General features: G+C 49.7%; 1 protein-coding gene across 1 annotated transcript in view; it reads left to right on the top strand.

The window, feature by feature from the left end:
• LOC144487336 (chromodomain-helicase-DNA-binding protein 3-like) overlaps nt 1-14,005 on the top strand; it is a gene marked incomplete at its 5' end in the record, with an annotated part of 178,666 nt that overhangs the window by 92,794 nt on the left and 71,867 nt on the right. Inside the window, 3 exons of the mRNA XM_078205414.1 lie at nt 2,021-2,252; nt 3,691-3,857; nt 10,406-10,583. Coding sequence (XP_078061540.1) covers nt 2,021-2,252; nt 3,691-3,857; nt 10,406-10,583 — 577 coding nt within the window. The remainder of the gene's footprint in view (nt 1-2,020; nt 2,253-3,690; nt 3,858-10,405; nt 10,584-14,005) is intronic.

Raw genomic sequence — 14,005 nt, 5'->3', positions numbered from 1 at the left:
CAGCCGGAGGGGACTGGACAGAGAGCAGCCGGAGGGGACTGGACAGAGAGCAGCCGGAGGGGACTGGACAGAGAGCAGCCGGAGGGGACTGGACAGAGAGCAGCCGGAGGGGACTGGACAGAGAGCAGCCGGAGGGGACTGGACAGAGAGCAGCCGGAGGGGACTGGACAGAGAGCAGCCGGAGGGGACTGGACAGAGAGCAGCCGGGGGGGACTGGACAGAGAGCAGCCGGAGGGGACTGGACAGAGAGCAGCCGGAGGGGACTGGACAGAGAGCAGCCGGAGGGGACTGGACAGAGAGCAGCCGGAGGGGACTGGACAGAGAGCAGGCGGAGGGGACTGGACAGAGAGCAGGCGGAGGGGACTGGACAGAGAGCAGGCGGAGGGGACTGGACAGAGAGCAGCCGGAGGGGACTGGACAGAGAGCAGCCGGAGGGGACTGGACAGAGAGCAGCCGGAGGGGACTGGACAGAGAGCAGCCGGAGGGGACTGGACAGAGAGCAGCCGGAGGGGACTGGACAGAGAGCAGCCGGAGGGGACTGGACAGAGAGCAGCCGGAGGGGACTGGACAGAGAGCAGCCGGAGGGGACTGGACAGAGAGCAGCCGGAGGGGACTGGACAGAGAGCAGCCGGAGGGGACTGGACAGAGAGCAGCCGGAGGGGACTGGACAGAGAGCAGCCGGAGGGGACTGGACAGAGAGCAGCCGGAGGGGACTGGACGCACAGCAGCCGGAGGGGACTGGACGCAGAGCAGCCGGAGGGGACTGGACGCAGAGCAGCCGGAGGGGACTGGACGCAGAGCAGCCGGAGGGGACTGGACGCAGAGCAGCCGGAGGGGACTGGACACAGAGCAGCCGGGGGGGACTGGACACAGAGCAGCCGGAGGGGACTGGACAGATAGTTCCTCTTCTCCGTTCACAGGCACCTTGAAATTCAAGCACATCTTCACACAGAAGGCAGTGGAAATCCGGAACACTCTTCCCTCACTGCACCCTACAAATAGAAAGTGTAGATGCTGAGGTCAATTGGACGTTTAAAGACCATGTTTGATATTTAAGACAAAGGCAAAGCAGTTTTAAGTTTATTTATTAGTGTCACCAGTTTGGCACAGAGGAGCTCTTTAACGGGGATATTGAAGATAAGCAGATCAAGTATAAGTTTATTTATTTATTATTCATTCGTGGGACACGTAGGCCGCTGGCTGACCAGCATTTGTTGCCCATCCTTAGTTGCTCTTGAGAAGGTGATGGTGAGCTACAGTCGTGATTGGTACAACTGAGTGTCTCACTCGGCCATTTCAGAGAGCATTTAAGAGTCAACCACATTGGCTGTGGCTCTGGAGTCACATGTAGGCCAGACCGGGTAAGGACGGCAGATTTCCTTCTCTCAAGGACATGAGTGACCCAGATGTGTTTTTCCGACAATCGACAATGGGTCATCAGTAGATTCTTAATTCCAGATTTTTTTAAATTGAAGTCAAATTCCACCATCTGCCGTGGCGGGATTCGAACCCGGGTCCCCCCAGAACGTTAACTGAGTTTCTGGATTAATAGTCTCGTGATAATACCACGAGGACATCACCTCCCACTTATTAGTGTCACAAGTAAGGCTTACACTAACATTGCAATGAAGTTACTGTGGAAATTCCCTAGTCGCCACACTCCGGGGCCTGTTGGGGTAACACTGAGGGAAAATTTAGCACGGCCGATGCACCCTAACCAGCACGTCTTTCAGACTGTGGGAGGAAACTGTAGCACTCGGAGGAAACCCACGCAGACACGGGGGGAGAACGTGCAAACTCCACATAGTCAGTGACCTGAGCCGGGAATCAAAATCTGATCCCTGGCGCTGAGAAGCAGGACCGTGCCACCCTAATATTGATAGTCGTTGGGTAAGAACATAAAGGGATTTACAGATCATCCTCGAACAGAGCAGGTTCGAGGGGCTGAATGGCCTCTTTGCATTACTAGAATGTTTTCTGTTGAGTCTGTCCCGTGACTTTGATAGACTTTGTCCTTCAGGCTTTCAGCAGAGCTCACCGCATCGGTCAAGCGAATAAAGTGATGATCTACCGCTTTGTTACTCGGGCCTCTGTAGAGGAGAGAATCACACAAGTGGCCAAGCGGAAAATGATGCTCACCCACCTGGTGGTCCGACCGGGCCTGGGGTCCAAGACTGGCAGCATGAGCAAGCAGGAGCTGGACGATATTCTCAAGTTTGGCACAGAGGAGCTCTTTAAAGGGGATATTGAAGGTAAGCAGATCAAGTTTAAGTTTATTAGTGCCACAAGTCAGCTCACATTAACACTGCAATGAAGTTACTGTGAAATTTCCCCGAGTCGCCACACTCCGGCGCCTGTTCGGGTAACACTGAGGGAGAATTTAGCACGGCCGATGCACCCTAACCAGCACGTCTTTCAGACTGTGGGAGGAAACCGGTGGAAACCCACGCAGACACAAAGGGGGGGGGGTTGCAGACTCCACACAGACAGTGACCCAAGGCCGGGAATCCGACCTGGGTCCCTGGCGCTGTGAGGCAGCAGTGCTAACCACTGTGCCACCGTGCGAGACCTTGGAGTCCTCGTGCATCAGTCGCTGAATGTAAACGCATAGGTACAGCAGGCAGTGAAGAAGGCAAATGGTACGTTGGCTTTCATTGTAGGAGGATTTGAGTTTTGGGATAGGGATGCTTTACTGAAATTGTGCAAGGCGTTGGTGAGGCTACACCTGGAGTATTGTGTGTGCAGTTTTGATCTCCTTATCTGAGGAAGGATGTCCTTGCTATAGAGGGAGCGCAGCGATGGTTTACCAGGCTGATTCCTGGGATGGCAGGTCTGTCATGAGGAGAGACTAAGTCGGTTAGGATTGTATTCACTGGAATTTCGAAGAGTGAGAGGGGATCTCATAGAAACTTATAAAATTCACACAGGGTTGGACAGGGTAGATTCAGAAAGAATGTTTCCGATGGTGGAGGGAATCCAGAACTAGGGGGGTCATAGTTTGAGGATAAGGGGGTAAACCTTTTAGGACTGAGGTGAGGAGAAATTTCTTCACCCAGAGGGTGGTGAATGTGTGGAATTCACTCCCACAGAAAGTAGTTGAGGCCAAAACATTGTGTGATTTCAAGAAGAAATTAGATATCGCTCTTGGGGCGAAAGGGATCGAGGGATATCGGGGGGGAAGAGGGGGATCAGGATATTGAATTTGATGATCAGCCATGATCCGAATGAATGGCGGAACAGGCTCGAAGGGCTGAATGGCCTCCTCCTGCTTCTAGTTTCTATGAGAGAGGATATACTCTCGAGATTACCGAGGCTGCAACTGTCTTATCCCCTTGACCAGCTGAGTCTTGAGAGAGAAGTAAAAAGTTTCAGTTCACGTGGTGCTTCTTACAGCTTCAGGATGTTCCCAGTGTGGACCAGGAATGTGATCTGGGTGTGTGTGTGTGGGTCAGTGAACTCATTTCTACATTCACTGCCGCCTCCCCCCCTCCCCCTCCCCCCCGCTCCCCTCCCCCCCTCCCCCTCCCCCCCTCCCCCCTCCCCCTCCCCCCCTCCCCCCTCCCCCTCCCCCCCTCCCCCTCCCCCCCTCCCCCTCCCCCCCTCCCCCTCCCCCCTCCCCCCAGTCGCCCCGATGCCTGAAAATGCAAAGCTTTAGGTGGCGCTCACTTTCCCCCGTCTGTGTGTTTGCAGGTGATAATCGGGACGAAGACAGCAGTGTGATCCACTACGACGGGGCTGCTATTGATCGGCTGCTGGACAGGAACCAAGATGCGACAGAAGACACCGATATACAGAGCATGAACGAGTACCTCACGTCCTTCAAAGTGGCCCAGTATGTTGTCCGAGAGGAGGACAAGGTAAGCGAGACTGACTGAGCCAGGGGGTGGTTTCGGAAACGAGGTGGGCAATGTCTAAGCTCAAGCTGTGCCACGAGTGTGACTCCGTCACCCCATCGGAGGTACTGTCTCACCGAGGTAACACGCCTCTCTTTATCCCTCTAAAAGGCATGCTGCTACAAGTCTGCCAGATGTCTTTCCTGACCCAATGTTCACATTATAAGCACATTGGGACCAAAACAGTAAATGGCAGAACCCTTAAGAGTATTGATAGGTAGAGGGATCTGGGTGTACAGGTACACAGGTCACTGAAAGGGGCAACGCAGGTGGAGAAGGTAGTCAAGAAGGCATACGGAATGCTTGCCTTCATCGGCCGGGGCATTGAGTTTAAAAATTGGCAAGTTATGTTGCAGCTTTATAGAACCTTAGTTAGGCCGCACTTGGAATATAGTGTTCAGTTCTGGTCGCCACACTACCAGAAGGATGTGGAGGCTTTGGAGAGAGTACAGAGGAGGTTTACCAGGATGTTGCCTGGTATGGAGGGCATCAGCTTTGAGGAGAGGTTGGAGAAACTTGGTTTGTTCTCACTGGAACGACGGAGGTTGAGGGGCGACCTGATAGAAGTCTAGAAGATTATGAGAGGCACGGACAGAGTGGATAGTCAGAAGCTTTTTTCCAGGATGGAAGAATCAATTACTGGGGGACACAGGTTTAAGGTGCGAGGGGCAAGGTTTAAAGGAGATGTACGAGGCAGATTTTTTACACAGAGGGTGGTGGGTGCCTGGAACTTGCTGTCGGGGGAGGTAATGGAAGCGGATACGAGAGTGACTTTTAAGGGACGTCTGGACAAATACATGAATAGGATGGGAATAGAGGGATATGGTCCCCGGGAGGGTAGGGGGTTTTAGTTCAGTCGGGGCAGCATGGTCGGTGCAGGCTTGGAGGGCCGAAGGGCCTGCTCCTGTGCTGCAATTTTCTTTGTTCTTTGTAAAACAGTTGTGCAAAAACTAAACAATGCCCGTTCTGGAACTCTGCAGCTCCAGCAGTATCTGTAGAGGGAGGTTAAAAAAACAAAACAGCTTTAATGTCTCGAGAAAGATCATGGCTCTAAGTCATTCTCATCCCTCTTTGTTTTCGCTGGAGTTCAGACGAATGAGGGGGGGGATCTCATAGAGACTTATAAAATTCTAACAGGACTAGACAGGGTAGATGCAGGGAGGATGTTCCCGATGGTGGGGGGAGTCCAGAACCAGGGGGTCACAGTCTGAGGATTCGGGGTAGACCATTTAGGACGGAGATGAGGAGACATTTCTTCACCCGGTGAGCCTGTGGAATTCATTCCCACAGGAAGTAGTTGATGCCAAAACATTGAATGTATTCAAGAGGCGGCGAGGTTATTCACTTTGGAAGAAATAATAGCAAATTGGATTATTATCTAAATGGAAAGAAATTACAACATGCTACTGTGCAGAGGGACCTGGGGGTCCTTGTGCATGAGACGCAAAAGCCCAGTCTGCAGGTGCAACAGGTGATCAAGAAGGCAAATGGGATGTTGGCATTTATCGCAAGGGGGAGTAGAATATAAAAGCAGAGATGTCTTGCTGCATCTGTACAGGGCATTGGTGAGGCCGCAGCTGGAATACTGCGTGCAGTATTGGTCCCCTTATTTGCGGAAGGATATATTGGCCTTGGAGGGAGTGCAGAGAAGGTTCACCAGGTTGATACCAGAAGTGAGGGGTGTTGATTATGAGGAGAGACTAAGCAGATTGGGTTTGTATTCGTTGGAATTTAGAAGGCTGAGGGGGGATCTTATAGAGACCTATAAGATAATGAAGGGGCTGGATAGGGTAGAGGTGGAGAGATTCTTTCCACTTAGAAAGGAAGCTGGAACTAGAGGGCACAGCCTCAAAATAAAGGGGGGTCAGTTTAGGACAGAGTTGAGGAGGAACTTCTTCTCTCAGAGGGTGGTGAATCTCTGGAATTCTCTGCCCACTGAAGTGGTGGAGGCTACCTCGTTGAATATGTTTAAATCACGGATAGATGGATTCCTGATCGGTAAGGGGATTAGGGGGTTATAGGGATCAGGTGGGTAAGTGGAACTGATCCACTTCAGATCAGCCATGATCTTGTTGAATGGCGGGGCAGGCTCGAGGGGCTAGATGGCCTACTCCTGCTCCTATTTCTTATGTTCTTATATAGCACTTGGGGCGAACGGGATCAAAGGTTATGGGGAGAAAGCAGGATAAGGGTATTGAGTTGGACGATCAGCCATGATCGTGATGAATGGGGGATCAGGCTCGAAGGGCCGAATGGCCTCCTCCTGCTCCTATCTTCTATGTTTCACAGAAGCTCCGTGACCGGAGTATTTCCGTTAATTAAAAATATAAATGGACTAAGCTTTTATCCTGAGAAGATTAAGGGAGTTGATCAGGCCATAGAAACAAAAAATAGGGAGCAAGAGTAGGTCGTTCGGCCCTTTGAGTCTGCTTCTCCATTCAACATGGTCATTACTGATCCTCTATCACACCATCCTCCCCCACTCTCCCCATACTCCTCGAGTTTAGAAATCTATCTATTTCCTTCTTAAATACATCGAGTGACTTGGCCTCCACAGCCTTCTGTGGTAGAGAATTCCACAGGTTCACCGCCCTCTGAGTGAAGAGATTTCTCCCCATCTCGGTTCTAAGTGGCCTACCCCGTATCCTGAGACTGTCACCCCCTTTCTCTAGAGGAAACAACACCCCTGCGTCCAGTCCGCCCAGCCCTGTCTCACGTTTCAATGAGATCCCCCTCTCACTCTTCTAAGTTCCAGTGAATACAGGCTCAAGTCGACCCAATCTCTCCTCGTAAGACAATCCTGCCGTGCCAGAAACCAGTCTGGTGAACCTTGGTTGAACTTCCCCGATGGCAAATATACCCTTTAAAGAGAACAAAGAACCGTACAGCACAGGAAACAGGCCCTTCGGCCCTCCAAGCCTGTGCCGCTCCTTGGTCCAACTAGACCAATCGTTTGTATCCCTCCATTCCCAGGCTGCTCATGTGACTATCCAGGTAAGTCTTAGAGAAGGCGACCATAACTGAACATAATTCTCCAGGTGTGATCTCACCAAGGCCCTGGGATGTACAGCTGCAGTAAGATATCCTTGCTCTCTCGCATGTCTTCCTAAATGTTGGTCAACGGGGAGATTCTCTAACCACCAGCGTGGTTTTCAGTAAGTGTCTCCACATGGGTTCAAGTAAAAACCCCTAATCATTGCCCTCCGCCAGCATCTTTTTGAACATTTGATTAAACATGAGAACAAGCCCACCCAGACCCTATCCGTGTAGCCCCACATATTTACCCTGTTAGCCCCCTGACACGAAGGGAAGTTTAGCATGGCCAATCAACCTAACCCGCACATCTTTGGACGGTGGGAGGAAACCGGAGCACCCGGAGGAAACCCACGCAGACACGGGGAGAACGTGCAGACTCCACACAGACAGTGACCCGAGGCAGGAATCGAACCCGGGTCCCTGGCGCTGTGAGGCAGCAGTGCTAACCCACTGTGCCACCCAAATCCATTTGTAAACTTCTTATTTCCTCATTGCGGCTTGCTTTCCCATCTCTTCCAGTATCATCTGTAAATTTGGCTATTGTACATTCTGTCCCCACAAGTCCTGCCCCAAAGAATCATAGTAAGAAGTTTAACAACACCAGGTTAAAGTCCAACAGGTTTATTTGGTAGCAAAAAGGCTTTTGCTACCAAATAAACCTGTTGGACTTTAACCTGGTGTTGTTAAACTTCTTACTGTGTTTACCCCAGTCCAACGCCGGCATCTCCACATCATGACTACCAAAGAATCATCACATTGGACTCAAAACGTTAACTCTGTTTCTCTCCCTGTGAATACTGCCAGGCCTGTTGAGTCCTTCCAGCACTTTGCTTTTGCTTCCAAAGAACTTGCAGCACTTGCAGTCCTCGGCTTTTACTCCTGACTAACTGATCTTGATGTCCCCTCGTTTGGATCTTCTGCACCTACCCCAGCAAAGAGAGAAGAACCCTATTCTGTTCCGCCTTCCCTGATCTCCATTTCTGGCATGAGCTGGCCTATCTGTAGTTCCGGTTGCCACATTATGGGAAGGATGTGATTGCACTGGAGGGGGTACAGAGGAGATTCACCAGGTTTCCTCCAAGATGTGTAGGTGAGGGGAATTAGCGAAGTAAATGTGTGGAGTTACTATAATGAAAACAACCCAAGCCTCTGCAACCTCTTCATAACTTAAATGTTCCATCCCAGGTAGAGCATCTTACCCAGGCCCATTCCTCGTAACTCCACACATTTACTCCGCCAGTTCCCCTAACCTACACATCTTTGGATGCTAAGGGGTAATTTAGCATGGCCAATCCACCTAAGCTGCGCATCTTTGGACGGTGGGAGGAAACCAGAGCACTTGGAGGAAACCTGATGAATCTCCTCTGCACCCCCTCCAGTGCAATCACATTCTTCCTCTAATGTGGTGACCGGAACCTCAGATTTGGTGTCATCTGGTAGGGGAAGTCCAGAATTAGGGGTCATAGTTTAAGGATATAGGGTAAAGTTTGAGGTTAAGGGGTAAATCTTTTAGGACTGAGGTGAGGAGAATTTTTTTTGATCTGATTTATTATTGTCACATGTATTGGGAGACAGTGAAAAGTATTGTTTCTTGCGCGCTATACAGACAAAGCATACCGTTCATAGAGTACATAGGGGAGAAGGAAAGGAAAGAGTGCAGAATGTAGTGTTACAGTCATAGCTAGGGTGTAGAGAAAGATCAACTTAATGCGAGGTCGGTCCATTCAAAAGTCTGACAGCAGCAGGGAAGAAGCTGTTCTTGAGTCGGTTGGTACGTGACCTCAGACTTTTGTATCTTTTTCCCGACAGAAGAAGGTGGAAGAGAGAATGTCCGGGGTGCGTGGGGTCCTTGATTATGCTGGCTGCTTTTCCCCGAGGCAGCGGGAAGTGTAGACGGAGTCAATGGATGGGAGGCTGGTTTGTGTGATGGATTGGGCTACGTTTACGACCCTTTTGTAGTTCCTTGCGATCTTGGGCAGAGCAGGAGCCCCAGACCAAGCTGTGGTACAACCAGGAAGAATACTTTCTATGGTGCATCTTTTCTTCACCCAGAGGGTGGTGAATGTGTGGAATTCACTACCACAGAAAGTAGTTGAGGCCAAAATGTTGTGTGATTTCAAGAAGAAATTAGATATCGCTCTTGGGGCTAAAGGTATCGAGGGATATGGGGGGGAAGGGCGGGGGGAATCAGGATATTGAATTTGATGACCAACCATGATGATAAATGAATGGCGGAGCAGGCTCGAAGGGTCTACTGCTTCTAGTTTCTGTGTTTCTATGAGGGTGGATATACTCTGATTACCCAGTCTGTTGGGTTTTCTTTATGTAAAATCTCCCACTGCCATATCATCCCCATGACCACGTCTACTGTAGGCAAGTCTACTGTAGGCATGTCTACTGTAGGCATGTCTACTGTAGGCATGTCTACTGTAGGCATGTCTACTGTAGGCATGTCTACTGTAGGCATGTCTACTGTAGGCATGTCTACTGTAGGCATGTCTACTGTAGGCATGTCTACTGTAGGCATGTCTACTGTAGGCATGTCTACTGTAGGCATGTCTACTGTAGGCATGTCTACTGTAGGCATGTCTACTGTAGGCATGTCTACTGTAGGCATGTCTACTGTAGGCATGTCTACTGTAGGCATGTCTACTGTAGGCATGTCTACAGTAGGCATGTCTACAGTAGGCATGTCTACAGTAGGCATGTCTACAGTAGGCATGTCTACTGTAGGCATGTCTACTGTAGGCATGTCTACTGTAGGCATGTCTACTGTAGGCATGTCTACTATAGGCATGTCTACAGTAGGCATGTCTACAGTAGGCATGTCTACTGTAGGCATGTCTACAGTAGGCATGTCTACTGTAGGCATGTCTACTGTAGGCATGTCTACTGTAGGCATGTCTACTGTAGGCATGTCTACTGTAGGCATGTCTACTGTAGGCATGTCTACTGTAGGCATGTCTACAGTAGGCATGTCTACAGTAGGCATGTCTACAGTAGGCATGTCTACAGTAGGCATGTCTACAGTAGGCATGTCTACAGTAGGCATGTCTACAGTAGGCATGTCTACAGTAGGCATGTCTACAGTAGGCATGTCTACAGCAGGCATGTCTACAGCAGGCATGTCTACAGCAGGCATGTCTACAGCAGGCATGTCTACAGCAGGCATGTCTACAGCAGGCATGTCTACAGCAGGCATGTCTACAGCAGGCATGTCTACAGCAGGCATGTCTACAGCAGGCATGTCTACAGTAGGCATGTCTACAGTAATTCATAACTACTGCTGCCTTTGATTTTCAATGCATTGACTATGTTGAGAAGCTTACTGTGGTTATTCCACATGCTGCCCCTCTCCTTCCAGGAGGTGTTGCTGAGCTGCTTGAGGTCCACAGGCACTTGGTTCCCACCGGGGATTGACTAGCTGTGACACTTGCTGATGTGGGTGTTTTTGTTTTATGTGTGCACGTCTGCAGGAAGAGGAGATTGAGAGGGAGATCATCAAGCAAGAGGAGAACGTAGACCCCGACTACTGGGAGAAGCTGCTGCGGCACCACTACGAGCAGCAGCAGGAGGACCTGGCCAGGAACCTGGGCAAGGGCAAGCGGGTCCGCAAGCAGGTCAACTACAACGACGCTGCCCAGGAGGACCAAGGTAGGTAGCGGCACCGTGCGCTTTCCCCGTTGGACCCAGGGCTAACCTAACCATACATTCAGCCCCTTCATCCAGTCTAAAGTTTATTTATTAGTGTCGCAAGTAGGCTTACATTAACACTTGTTACGAAGGGGAACTTGATCTCCTTTCTGGGAACTAACACTCGACCACTCAGAGGAGTACCTCTCTTCATGATCTGTTAAAGTGAGTGTGCGAAGGGCTAATACTTGTTCTTCGGCAACTTGTGGTGATTATATCAAAATAACTACCTGAGACACGCTCTGTAAATATCAACAAGTAACACTTCATTTATCTAACTAACAGTGAACAGATTAACTAAACTATTAATTAAATAAAACACGATTCTAATGGAATGCTGTTTAGATAGATACAATTCCCACTTATTAACAAAAAAAATAGAATCTTTAGTCACACTCAAAATTTTAACCAGGTTTGTCGTCTTCCGGAATCTTCCTTCTTTACCTTCTATTTTCATTATCTTCTGTTGGCACCTTTTACGATTGAGATGAGGCTCTCTTTTAAAACATAAATGTGGCTGTTACGCTGTTAGAGACAGTTGCTGTTTGTGTCTCTCTTTCTCAAGCCGTTGCTGGCAGGCGGTCTTCAGGCTCTCCGGAGCTGGAAGCTGTGACTTTTATACCCTTGATGACGTACCAAAAATCCCGGCAGTAGGATCGGTCTACAGGTTACCAAAAACATCAAATTCAAATCTGATAGGCTGCTGTTATTCAAATGCCTATTTTAAATTGATTCAGAAACGTGTTCTGGTGTTTTGGTAGCGTTACTGCCTGGGCTGGCGACGTAATGTTTCAGTCTGTGTACAGCGCCCACCTTGCATCTCCTCAGTACCGAAAATAAAATAACGGACCGAAAAAAAACTACCTTTTTTTAACAGGACCAGAACATTTTACAACTTTTGGAGCATTTTAGAATTTAAAAAAATAATCTTACAAGCACTAACTTGGCAACACACTGCAATGAAGTTACTGTGAAAATCCACCTCATGTTTACAGACACGGTAGCACAGTGGTTAGCACTGCTGCTTCACAGCTCCAGGGTCCCAGGTTCGATTCCCGGCTCGGGTCACTGTCTGTGTGGAGTTGGCTCGGGTCACTGTCTGTGTGGAGTTTGCACATTCTCCTCGTGTCTGCGTGGGTTTCCTCCGGGTGCTCCGGTTTCCTCCCACAGTCCAAAGATGTGCGGGTTAGGTTGATTGGCCAGGTTAAAAATTGCCCCATAGAGTCCAGAGATGCGTAGGTTAGAGGGATTAGCAGGTAAAATATGTGGGGGTAGGGCCTGGGTGGGATTGTGGTCGGTGCAGACTCGATGGACCGAATGGCCTCCTTCTGCACTGTAGGGTTTCTATGATTTCTATGAAGTAAGGCCCCTTGCACTGAACCCTGTGCTACTCCAGCTTGCCAACCTGAAAATGACCCATTTATCCTGACTGATGTGAGGCTATAACTGACTTGTAATTACCCAATCTGATGGGGCATTTCCAGTATCAAGGGTATGTTGGAAGATTAGATTTACTCCCTCTACCTGTTTCAGGACCCAAGGATGAAGTTCATTAGGCGGCACAGTGGTTAGCACTGCTGCCTCACAGCGCTAGGGGCCCGGGGGTTCGATTCCCGGCTTAGGACACTGTCTGTGTGGAGTTTGCACATTCTCCCCATTTCTGCGTGGGTTTTCTCCGGGTGCTCCGGTTTCCTCCCGCAGTCCAAAGATGTGCGGGTTAGGGGGATTGGCCGTGATAAATTGCCCCTTAGTGTTAGGGGGACTAGCTAGGGGTTACGGGGATGGGGTTACGGGGATGGGGCCTGGGTGGGATTGTGGTTGGCGCAGACCTGATGGGTCGAATGGCCTCCTTCTGCACTGCAGGATTCTATGATCCTGGCGACTTGCCCGCCTTCAGTTCTAAGAGTTTTCCCAGTATCCTTTCCCTGGTGCCTGTAATTGTTTTAAGTTCCTCCCTCCCTCTCACCAATTGTTTTTATACGCTATTAAACTCCTGTCATTGTTAACAGAGCAACCCCACTGCTAACTGCCCAGATGACAAGTACCCTCGAATAGCCAGGCCCCAGCATTGATCACCTTGCAGCCACCTCTCTCTCTCTCAGGGCTATCGGGTCACACACATTCATTTGAGCCTTTAGTTCTGTTATTTTACTATTTTTGTTTTGCCAACTCTGGATTTATCTGCTGGTTCACTCTGAGGTTTGTACACTCTGTCCCTTCCTGCCACACTCTATCATTACCTTTATTGCTACCTTGCTTTCTTGCCTTGTCCCTTTCCTTCAATTTATCACACCTTCCCTCGCCCCCCCACACTATCCAGTTTAAAGTTCTCTCATCTAACTCGCCAGAACGCTCCCAGCACGGTTCAGGTGCAGACTGCCCCGGCAGTACAGCTCCCACTTTCCCCACTGCTGGTGCCCGGTCGCCATGACTGAGTCGCACAGCGGGTTAGCGCTGCTGCCTCACAACACCGGGGACCCGGGTTCGATTCCCAGCCTCCGGTCACTGTCTGTGTGGAGTCTGCACATTCTCCCCGTGTCTGCGTGGGTTTCCTCCGGGTGCTCCGGTTTCCTCCCACAGTCCCAAAAGACGTGCTGGTTAGGGTGCATCGGCCGTGCTAAATTCTCCCTCAGTGTTACCCGAACAGGCGCCGGAGTCTGGCAACCAGGGGATTTTCACAGTAACTTCATTGCTGTGTTAATGTCAGCCTACTTGTGACACTAATAAATAAACTTCAGAAAGCATTTAAAGAGTCATAGAGGTTTACAGCATGGAAACAGGCCATTTTGGCCTGCCTTGTCCATGTTGCCCAGTTTTTAACCACTAAGCTAGTCCCAATTGCCCATGTTTGGCCCATACCCCTCTATACCCATCTTACTCATGTAAATGCTCATTAAAAGGCAAAATTGTACCCGCTTCTACTACTTCCTCTCGCGTCTCATTCCAGACACTCACCACCCTCTGTGTGAAAAAATTGCCCCTCTGGACACTTTTGTATCTTTCCCCTCTCACCGTAAACCTATACCTTCTAGTTTTAGACTCCCCTACCTTTGGGAAAAGATGTTGACTATCTAGCTGATCTGTGCCCCTCATTATTTTATAGACCTCTATAAGGTCACCCCTCAGCCTCCTACGCTCCAGAGAGAAAAGTCCCAGTCTATCCAGCCTCTCCTTATAACTCAAACCATCAAGTCCCGGTAGCATCCTAGTAAATCTTTTCTGCACTCTTTCTAGTTTAGTAATATTTTTCCCACGCATTGAACTCTGTAATCTAATGTCCCTGATGCCAATTTGTTCATGGCTCAGATAATAATCCAGTGATGGTTACCTTTTTGAGGTTCTGCTTTTTAATTTAACCCTAGTTAATAATTCCTTAATATCAT

This window comes from Mustelus asterias, unplaced genomic scaffold (genome assembly GCF_964213995.1).
Source record: "Mustelus asterias unplaced genomic scaffold, sMusAst1.hap1.1 HAP1_SCAFFOLD_741, whole genome shotgun sequence".
NCBI classification, from domain to species: domain Eukaryota; kingdom Metazoa; phylum Chordata; class Chondrichthyes; order Carcharhiniformes; family Triakidae; genus Mustelus; species Mustelus asterias.
The sequence above is the reverse complement of the archived record's forward strand: the minus strand, read 5'-3'. Positions and strand labels throughout refer to the sequence as shown.